At 64.1% G+C, this 9,714-nt stretch overlaps 5 protein-coding genes across 5 annotated transcripts in view; 3 read left to right on the top strand and 2 right to left on the bottom strand.

Annotated features, from left to right (window-relative positions):
* Nucleotides 1-606: 606 nt before the first annotated feature.
* Nucleotides 607-3,023, top strand: F751_2447 (Heat shock protein 90-2; the record flags this gene model as incomplete). Its single annotated transcript, XM_011400199.1, has 4 exons — nucleotides 607-637; nucleotides 748-1,301; nucleotides 2,064-2,273; nucleotides 2,520-3,023. The coding sequence occupies 4 exons, from the start codon at nucleotides 607-609 to the stop codon at nucleotides 3,021-3,023; spliced, it is 1,299 nt and encodes a 432-aa protein (XP_011398501.1).
* Nucleotides 3,024-3,432: 409 nt separating this feature from the next.
* On the top strand, nucleotides 3,433-4,617 carry F751_2446 (Peroxisomal membrane protein 11A; the record flags this gene model as incomplete). The annotated part of the gene is made up of 4 exons (XM_011400198.1): nucleotides 3,433-3,492; nucleotides 3,605-3,858; nucleotides 4,062-4,342; nucleotides 4,487-4,617. The coding sequence occupies 4 exons, from the start codon at nucleotides 3,433-3,435 to the stop codon at nucleotides 4,615-4,617; spliced, it is 726 nt and encodes a 241-aa protein (XP_011398500.1).
* A 267-nt stretch (nucleotides 4,618-4,884) lies between these two features.
* On the bottom strand, nucleotides 4,885-6,797 carry F751_2445 (putative phytol kinase 1, chloroplastic; the record flags this gene model as incomplete). Its single annotated transcript, XM_011400197.1, has 5 exons — nucleotides 4,885-5,003; nucleotides 5,570-5,724; nucleotides 5,926-6,050; nucleotides 6,242-6,330; nucleotides 6,683-6,797. 5 exons carry the CDS (start codon nucleotides 6,795-6,797, stop codon nucleotides 4,885-4,887), a joined length of 603 nt encoding a protein of 200 aa, XP_011398499.1.
* Nucleotides 6,798-6,974: 177 nt separating this feature from the next.
* Nucleotides 6,975-8,381, top strand: F751_2444 (hypothetical protein; the record flags this gene model as incomplete). The annotated part of the gene is made up of 2 exons (XM_011400196.1): nucleotides 6,975-7,214; nucleotides 7,977-8,381. The coding sequence occupies 2 exons, from the start codon at nucleotides 6,975-6,977 to the stop codon at nucleotides 8,379-8,381; spliced, it is 645 nt and encodes a 214-aa protein (XP_011398498.1).
* A 653-nt stretch (nucleotides 8,382-9,034) lies between these two features.
* Nucleotides 9,035-9,714, bottom strand: part of F751_2443 (Riboflavin biosynthesis protein RibBA) — a gene marked incomplete at both ends in the record, with an annotated part of 2,602 nt that continues 1,922 nt past the window's right edge. Inside the window, one exon of the mRNA XM_011400195.1 lies at nucleotides 9,035-9,658. Within this exon, the coding sequence (XP_011398497.1) occupies nucleotides 9,035-9,658 (624 nt within the window). The remainder of the gene's footprint in view (nucleotides 9,659-9,714) is intronic.

Below are 9,714 nucleotides of genomic sequence, written 5' to 3'. Positions count from 1 at the left end.
CCCCCCCCCCCCCCCGGCCCCGGCGGCGCGGGGGGGGGGGGGGGGGGGGGGGGGGTCTGTGCCTGCATTCAGCGCCCTGCGGCTAGAGCATTCAGGGCGACCGGGTCTACTATCTCGGGACCCAAAATGCCTCAATGGTACGAGGAAGCGCATGTAGCACGCCGAGAGTGAAGTTTGCTCAGAAACATCACTGAGAAGGGGTGGGGAGGGCACACCAAGAGCAGGCGACCTGGTGCAAGGGCAACCCACACACTCGTGCACCTCGGCATCGATACACAATGCCTCGACAGAGCAAGAGTGCTGGGTTTACGGGATGATGTTGAACCCCGGATGCAGACCGGGAGAGGCAACCCCTTTCGAGGGCCCGACATCAGGAAGTTGCGCGCCTTACCAGGACCTTCTGGAACCTCGGCTGCACGGTGGGTCACCAGGTCAAAAGTCTCTGACGATCCCTTCCCAGCCCATATCTGCTATCATTTCCCTCAACCTGTACGCACACTGAGCACATCGCCGGGCACATCCCCGAGCACTCACTCACGAGTCAAGGCTTGATCATCAGCCGCCCTCCCTCCCCGCCTAGCCACTCCCACCCACAAGAGCTACATCATGGCCGCAGAAACTGAGACATATGCCTTCCGTGAGTGCTGAGGAATGCATGTGTGCCCGTGGACCCGCCCCGCTCCCCTTTTCCGTCCCCCTTCTAGAACCCGCGTGCTGACCCCCCCTTCCCTCCCCCCCGCCCCGCAGAGGCCGAGATCAACCAGTTGCTCTCCCTGATCATCAACACCTTCTACTCCAACAAGGAGATCTTCCTTCGCGAACTAATCTCCAACTCCTCCGATGCCCTGGACAAGATCCGGTACCAGTCCCTGACCGACAAGTCGGTGCTGGAGTCCAACCCGGAGCTGTACATCCACGTCGTCCCCGACAAGACCAACCGCACCCTGACCATCACCGACTCCGGCATCGGCATGACCAAGGCCGACCTGGTGAACAACCTGGGCACCATCGCCCGCTCCGGCACCAAGTCCTTCATGGAGGCGCTGTCCGCCGGCGCCGACATCTCCATGATCGGCCAGTTTGGCGTGGGCTTCTACTCCGCCTACCTCGTCGCCGACCGCGTGACGGTGGTGACCAAGCACAACGACGACGAGCAGTACCTGTGGGAGTCGCAGGCCGGCGGCTCCTTCACCATCACCCGCGACGTGGAGGGCGAGCCGCTGGGCCGAGGCACGCGCATGACCCTGCACCTGAAGGAGGACCAGCTGGAGTACCTGGAGGAGCGGCGGCTGAAGGACCTGGTGAAGAAGCACTCTGAGTTCATCTCCTACCCCATCTCGCTGTGGACCGAGAAGACCACGGAGAAGGAGGTGTCCGACGACGAGGAGGAGGCGGAGGCGACCAGCGAGGCCAAGGAGGGTGAGATCGAGGAGGTGACGGACGAGGCGGCGGCGGCCAAGGAGCGCAAGACCAAGAAGGTGAAGGAGGTGTCCCACGACTGGGAGCTGGTGAACAAGCAGAAGCCGATCTGGATGCGCAACCCCGACGAGATCAGCCGCGAGGAGTACAACGCCTTCTACAAGGCGCTGAGCAACGACTGGGAGGACGCGCTGGCCTACAAGCACTTCTCCGTGGAGGGGCAGCTGGAGTTCAAGGCGGTGCTCTTCTGCCCCAAGCGCGCGCCCTTCGACCTCTTCGACACCCGCAAGAAGCAGAACAACATCAAGCTGTACGTGCGTCGCGTGTTCATCATGGACAACTGCGAGGAGCTGTGCCCCGAGTGGATGTCCTTTGTCAAGGGCGTGGTCGACTCCGAGGACCTGCCCCTCAACATCTCCCGCGAGATGCTGCAACAGAACAAGATCCTCAAGGTAGGGGGGAGGAGAAGGGAAGGGGGGTTCTCCGGCCCCGGTGGGGGTCGTGCCCCGCGTAGGCCCCGTCCTGGTGTGTGCTGCACACACACAGCGCCACCCCCGCACCGGCAGCCACCAGTGCACCTCCACTCCCCCCTGCCCACCAGCATCACACTCGGCCTCCCCTCCCCCACCCCCTCGCACCCACAGGTGATCCGCAAGAACATCATCAAGAAGGTGATCGAGATGTTTGGCGAGATCGCGGAGAACAAGGACGACTACGCCAAGTTCTACGAGGCCTTCTCCAAGAACCTGAAGCTGGGCGTGCACGAGGATTCTGCCAACCGCGGCAAGCTGGCGGACCTGCTGCGCTACAACTCCACCAAGTCGGGCGACGACGCGACGAGCCTGAAGGACTACGTGACGCGCATGCGCGACGGCCAGTCCGCCATCTACTACATCACCGGCGAGTCGCGCAGGGCGGTGGAGAACTCGCCCTTCCTGGAGAAGCTGAAGCGCAAGGGGTACGAGGTGCTGTTCATGGTGGACCCCATCGACGAGTACGTGGTGCAGCAGCTGAAGGAGTACGACGGCAAGAAGCTGGTGTCGGTGACCAAGGAGGGCCTGGAGTTCGACGACAGCGAGGAGGAGAAGAAGAAGCGGGAGGAGACCAAGGCCGCGTTCGAGCCGCTGTGCCGCCTGATGAAGGACGTGCTGGGGGACCGCGTGGAGAAGGTGGTGGTGGGCGAGCGCATCGTGGACTCGCCCTGCGTCCTGGTCACCGGCGAGTACGGCTGGTCGGCCAACATGGAGCGCATCATGAAGGCCCAGGCCCTGCGCGACTCCTCCATGGCGGGGTACATGTCCAGCAAGAAGACGCTGGAGATCAACGCCGCCAACCCCGTCATCGCGGAGCTGCGCACGCGGGCCGAGGCCGACAAGGGGGACAAGACCGTGCGCGACCTGGTGCAGCTGCTGTTCGAGACCGCGCTGCTGGCGTCCGGCTTCTCCCTGGACGACCCCAACACCTTTGCCTCCCGCATCCACCGCATGGTAAAGCTGGGCCTGAGCATCGACGAGGAGGAGGGCGCGGGGGAGGGCGCAGGCGACGACCTGCCCGAGCTGGAGGAGAACGCGGACGAGGGGTCGCGCATGGAGGAGGTCGACTAGGTCCTGGCGACCCTGCTCCCCTGACCCCTGTTCCCCTGCGCTGCTTCTCCCCGGTGACATCCGACCTGCTGCAAAATTCCCGTTCCTGCACAACACTTGCCTGACCGAGGGTCGGGCCGCGAAGTAAAAGCCACAATCAACACCCCAGGCACATTAAGAGTGCACAGCATGACGCAGCATAGGGTTTGTGTCGGAGGAAGGGGGTCGAGTCGCGTTGGCGAGGGGGTGGTCACGATGACCACATCTGCGGGATAATTGAATCCTCAGGGGAAAATACCAGTCTCTGCTTCCAGGTGCTCCGGCAAGCACAGCGCTGCAGGGCGAGCGGGCAAGTCCCTATATACACACTGTAAGCGCGCGGGCCTCCCAAAGAGGGCAAGGGCTCACCCAGACCAGCGGGGCGACAGGAATGTCGCTGACGCTGAATAATGCCACAGACTTCCTTGCCAAGCGCGATGGGATCGACAAGGTAGGGAGGGGGCAATGTGTCATGGGAAGCACCCGGAGAGTCGGGTGTGGTGCCCCCTTCCTCATGCCAATGCCACCCAGCTCCATCTCCCCCGTTCCATGCCCACCCGTAGACCCTCAAGGTGATCCGGTACACCTCGAGGCTGCTGCTGGCGGGGTCCCTCCCGCGATATGCCCCGGAGCTGGGGGCCCAGCTCAAGGCCCTGGAGGGGTCCCTGGGCACCACGCGCAAGGCCCTCAAGCTGGGCAAGTTCCTGGGAGGGGTGAAGAACCTGCGCAGCATCACGCCCAGGACCTCCCACGCCGCTCTCAAGCTGGTGGCGGGGGTCGGGGACACCGTCTACCTCTTCATGGAGCAGCTCCAGTGGTGGGCATCCTGAGTGGATCTCGGCAGGGCTCCGCATGGCACCCCAACACTGGCGATGCTGTCCTCAGATGGAGGATGACCAGTTTCTGGCTCGGTACAGGGCTTGGCAGTCGCTCAAAGGCATGCTCTCCCCACCCCTGATTCAAAATGCTGTGTTTCCCAGCTGCACCCACGCTCTGGCCGCCCCCCCTCCATTCACACAGGATGATCAAGGTGGGGCTGCTGAGCAAGCGCCACGCTGACTCGCTGTCCTACGTCTCGGCCTGGTTCGAGCTGGTGGGCTACTGCGGCTCCATCACGCTCGCCACACTGCTGCAGCAGGAGAGCCTGGAGCTGGAGCTGAAGATCCTGGACGACCTGGCCCGCAGCCGGCAGACGGATGAGAGTTGGGGTCCCCAAGACGAGCACAAGGTCCAGGCGCGGCTGAGCGAGTTGCGCGCTGTGCGCACGCTCCGCACGCTGAGCATCCTCCAGGACGCAGCAGGTGCTTTTTGTGAGGAGGTACCTGAGGCTTCCTTGTGTGTATTGGGAAGGGGGTTGTAGACAATCCGCATGCTCAAACCATGAGCTTTGCCTTGGAGCCAGCCCGCCTCACACACAACCCCTCCTTGACCCCCCCCTCTTACAGATTCCTTCCTGGCCCTGGCCGACATTCAGAAGAGTGGGAAGCTGCTGCAGAATCCGGCGCTGCAAGCCGCAGCGGGCCTCCTGTCTGCCGTTATATCTGGCTACACCAAGTGGCCCGGGGTGAAGCCCTGAGGTGGCAGGGGTGGGGGCTTTCTCTTTCTCTGCTCCTTTTGCTCCTTGCCACCAACAGCTTCGAGCTGAACGAATCCCCATATGCTGTGATGCCAACCCACAATACTTGTTCAACCTGCAATCTGCAGACCCTCCCTGAATGGGCTTGCAATGGATGTATAGTCAAGGTGTCCAACATATTCAAGGTGTGGCAAGCGCGAAACCAAGGGGGACAGTATCAACATGCAGGGTACACATGACGGGAAGATTGCTCCTCCCAGGCCGCGGTCAAGGCAACAGTGTGCTGCCCAGGAGGAGGGCCACTGCGGGCACCGAGAGGTTGTCATCCAGCCGCTGGGATATGGGCAGCGACTCCACCCCCGTCGACACGGCTGCGATGATGGCCACTGCAGGGTGGGACGGGAGTGGTTGTGTACTGCAGAGCGTGTTATGTGCAACACCTCCAGGGTCTGCAGCAAGGATCTTCACACGAATCGACTGCAGACCTGTAAGCTACTGCTGCATCAGCATGCCCCTGCAAGGGCACATACCAGGCACCCTCCTTGCCTGGTCCCAGGGAATCTTGCAAACTGTGTGGAACAAGGCCCAGCAAGTGATAAAAGGAGATTAGCGAGGCAGCTACCAGGAGGCTGCCTCCCAGCATGGCCGCAGATCCCGCCCAGCTCTTGGCCTGATTCCAGGGAAGGCGGGCGCCCCCTCCAAACCTCCTCCCAAAGATGTCCGCCAGCCCATCCCCTCCGCACAGCACAGCTATGACAACCAGGCCTGTAAAAGGGGAGATGGGGTGGGTTTTGGGCAAAGTATCGATATGGGAAGGAGATGTAGAGGAACTAAGCCGGATGACTGTCAGTGTCCTATGGATGCTGGAGGGACCCTCCCTCTGCCTGGGGTGGATTGCCTCCCCCCATCTCTGCATTGAAAACTGCCTGGGCTGCCTCCCCCAGCCCCTCACCGATTGGGGAGTTGCGCCAGCATGCCAGGGTGACAGCAAACAGGACGAGGACGTAGAAGAGGGGCCCCCTCAGCAACTCGGACTTGTCCCCGGTACGGCTCATGGCCGCCACGACCCGCTCATCCCTCACTAGGCCGGTGCCCACCAGCGTCAACCTGCATGGGAGGAATGGTGAGCAGCTGCTCCAGACTCCCATGCCAGAATCCAACAGTCCCATTCAGGCTGCATGCCATCCTCAGCGACAGTGTCATCTATACAAAGGGCATAGATGAAGAGTAGCCTCCAGCTGGGTGTTACTGTCGTCATGCAATGCACGCCCATTGACCAGGGCAAGCCTGGGGCCCACGCAAACTCACCGTATAACATTCAAGAATGGCACGGCAGCGGCAATGAGTTTGGACTCTGGATTGGACGCAAACAACGGCCAGCTGACGAGGAAGAGGGGCCCTGCCAACGTGTGCACCAGCTTGCGGCTCAAATTCTGGGGACAGGGGAAGGGGTCGCACTGGTGCGGGTTGAGACCAGGGTCTCGTGTCCATGCCTGCCAAACAGCTGCTTGTCAAGTGCCCCCATATTATAACATACTCCCCTGAGGACCACGGCCTGTCAATCATCACCGGATAGCAAGCATGGACTCGCATTTGCTGCACAATTCCCTGTCCATGGACCCACCCTGTCAATGATGGCGGCAGCCTCCAGCCTGTCGAAGATCTGGACGATGAGCTTGGAGCCTGTGATTGCAAAGGCTGCTGCCAGGAGGTCTCGGGTTGGGGAAGAGGGGCTGATGGCGTCACTGAGGAGAGAGGGCAGCCCACGTGCCAGGCACCGCCGGGGCAGATGCCTTGGGTCGTGACCGGGAAGTCCAGGTCGCAGCGGGGGATGCCTGACGATGAGGGGCATGGCGCAGCCCATCATCGGGGTGGCCAGTCGTGACATGAGAAGAGGGTGGGTCACAGGGGCGGGCTCGCCTTCATGCCTGCATCAGATACGATTCCGATTTCACGGGGGGTGCTGCTCCGAGAGTGGGCAGACCGGATCGACAAGGAAGATAGTGTGATGCAGCTTCCATTGATACCCAAACAAGCACCCAACCATGTCAGGTGACTTGCCGACTCCTTTGGCCGTGGGTGCCCAGGGGATGGACGCGCGTTACAAAGTGGATGCGCCCCAGCATGGCGCCCCCGCCTTCTGAGCCACCAGTTGGGGGCAGCTCGTTGGCGACACCCATCCACGCTCTTTATCACAGCACGGACTACGATTAACTATTTTAGGCAACCCTTTGAAAACACCGTCCATGGAACAACGATCACATGTATTCTCACCGCTCACTGCGTGGCCCTCTGAACCCTGCATGAACCGCAATGCTCCTTCGCCGGGAGCACATGCTGCCTGACGGCAATCGCGGATGTTGAAGCTCCAGCATGCCGGCCCCGCTGTCCGAAGGGTTGGGCGGAGCGCATGCCTCGTGCTGTGCAAGGACAAGCGCGACAGGAAGGCTGCCCTGGACAAGCAGGGACGACGCAAGCCGAAACAGGAGGCGAGCAGCATCCCCCAGGCCAGCGCACCCCCTTCCCAGGCACCTCCCCCCCGCATCCAGACCAACAGCCTGGTCTCTGTGCGGGCCCAGCAACGCTTCCTCGCCCAGGTGGGTGCCTGGGCTGGGTGGGCTGGGTGGGCGGGGTTGTGGAACGCAGTGGAGGTGTTGGAGTGGCTGAGCACAGCGAGTCTACAACAGCTGCAGGCCTGGGACACGGATGCGCTCCCCCACCACGCTCGGCCAGCCACTCCCCTCTCAGGAGCGGAAGCGCGAGAGGGCAGCCGTGGCGCCGACACAGCCGAGCCCGCCAAGGGCATACCGCCGCCCTCCCAAGACCCCCGAGGAGCTCAGGCAAGCACTGATGGGGTGTGTGCGTCGCCGTGATACCATCCATCTGCTGTCCCTTGACCAGCCTGCCCTGGCCTGGGTAGGATTGTGATGGATGTACGGGTGGGAAGCACTCCCTCCCCACCGAACACATCAGGCAACCTCCCCGCGCAGTCCGCCTCTAGCATCCCCCGCCCATGCCCCCTCCAACAGGCAGGAGAGCGCGGTGCGGCGCGAGGCGGCGCGGTACCGCAGCACGTGCGCGGCCCTGACCCAGCTTTACGGCAGCTGCCGCCTGGCTGCGCCCCCCGTCCTCCTCGTGGATGGCTACAATGTCATGCACAAGGTTGAAAAGTGGTGGGCGGGCGCATGTGCAGGGTTTACTCGTGCGCCCGCTTCCCACCCTTTCTTCTGGGTCGTGCGTATGGCCAGCCCGCATCGGCGCTGCTGCCCGATGTGTCATGCCACTCTGATGGACTGACGGCCTGATCCTTCGTCATTGCACCCTCAAGTACCCACTTGCCCCCCTTTCCAACCCCCCAGCTCCCCGCGTGCAAGCCGCTGCTGGCGGCCGGCGACCTGGAGGCCGCGCGCGAGGCGGCGGTGGAGGCGCTGGGCGTGCTGAGCTCGCGGCGCAGCGTGCGCGTCGTGGCGGCCTTTGACGCGCTGCGCGGCCCCTGCGCATCCCAGAGCCAGTCGCTGACGCGCTCCGGCGTCACCGTCGTCTTCTGCGGCGCGCAGGAGGCCGACTCCTACCTCCAGGGCGCGGTAACGGGGTGGGTGCGTGACCCGGCCTGCAGCCGCGTGGTGGTGGCCAGCTCCGACGCCATGGTGAAGACCATGGTGGAGGCCAGCAGCACCCTGCACGGCGCCGACACGCCGGTGGTGGTGGTGTCGGCCACCTCCCTTGTGGCCGAGATCGCAGCCGCCAAGAAAGAGTGCGTGTGATTTGGATGGGGCCCACGGGCTGGTGCTCTGGAAGATGGGACAGATGACTGACTGCAGCGTTCCAAATCCGTCATGCAGGAGGGTGCCGTGGGCACCTACACTGCCTGCTTCACCCAAGGGCCCGCCTGGATCCTCCCACCTCACCGCCAAACTCCCTCTCTCGAAATCCTCGTTCCCAGGGTCGCCGCGGCGCTGCACGCGTCTGCCCTCAGGCGCGGCCCCAACCGCCTAGGCGCCGCCGTGGCGGGGAGCGGGGATGGGTCGGTGTACTCCCGCCTGCACCAGCTCCGCCTGCGCCTGGCCCGGCGCCCGCGCGGCGGCGAGGCGCCCGGTCCCTGACGAGGAGGGTCCTGCTGTGATTTCCCCCCCCCCCACCGGCATGCCCACCCCATAGGGTTCGGGCACCGCTGTCCGCCTTTGCCCCCCCCCCCACCCCCGCACCTCTCCTCCTATTCTTAATTGATACAGTGATTCACACTCGAGCGTGGATGAAATGCGGATGCGTCCGCCCAAAAGACCTTGCTGGGTGCTGGCATTCCGGTCACGGTGAGCAAAATGACTTGGGGAAAAAGGGTGTCCTGGGCGGTGATGCGGCGCAGGGAGGTGCTGAGGGGGAGGGAGACGGGAGGAGAGCACCCGGGCCTCCCCTCCCATCACTCCCTCGCCGGGCCCTCCTCCGGCCCCGGCCGCGCCGCTGCCGCCGGCTTCAGGCCGATGCCGGTGGGCCCCGGCTCGCCCTCGTGGTTCCAGTAGCAGAAGGAGCCGTCCAGCTGGCTTTCGGAGGCCCCGTCACCATCATCCCCCGCCGCCCCCCCCTCGCCACGGCGGTCCAGGATGTGGTCCATGCGCGCCTGCTTGGCGTCCAGGTAGCCGCGGGAGTGGGGCTGGGCGGGGACCACGCAGGGAATGCGGCCCGTGACCGCCACGCCCAGCGCCGCGACCTCGGCCATCTTGCGTGGGTTGTTGGTCATCAGCCGCACGCTGGGCACGCCCAGGTCGGCCAGGATGTGGGCCACCGCGCTGTACTCGCGGCAGTCGTCCGGCAGGCCTAGCGCGCGGTTGGCGTCCACGGTGTCCAGGCCCCGCTCCTGCAGCGCGTAGGCCGCGATCTTGTTGGCCAGGCCGATGCCGCGCCCCTCCTGCTGCAGGTAGATGACCGCGCCGGGGGGGTGGCGCCGGATGTGGTCCATGGCCAGCACCAGCTGCTCCCGGCAGTCGCACTTCAGGCTGCCCAGCACCTCACTGGTGAAGCAGGCGTCGTGCACTCGCAGGGGGAGCTGGCGGGAGGGGGGGGGGGGGGGGGGCAGGGGTGGGGGGGGGGGATGGAGTGGCG

Source organism: Auxenochlorella protothecoides (assembly GCF_000733215.1).
Source record: "Auxenochlorella protothecoides strain 0710 unplaced genomic scaffold scaffold24, whole genome shotgun sequence".
Classification (NCBI taxonomy): domain Eukaryota; kingdom Viridiplantae; phylum Chlorophyta; class Trebouxiophyceae; order Chlorellales; family Chlorellaceae; genus Auxenochlorella; species Auxenochlorella protothecoides.
This window is presented reverse-complemented; position numbering and strand designations above follow the sequence as displayed.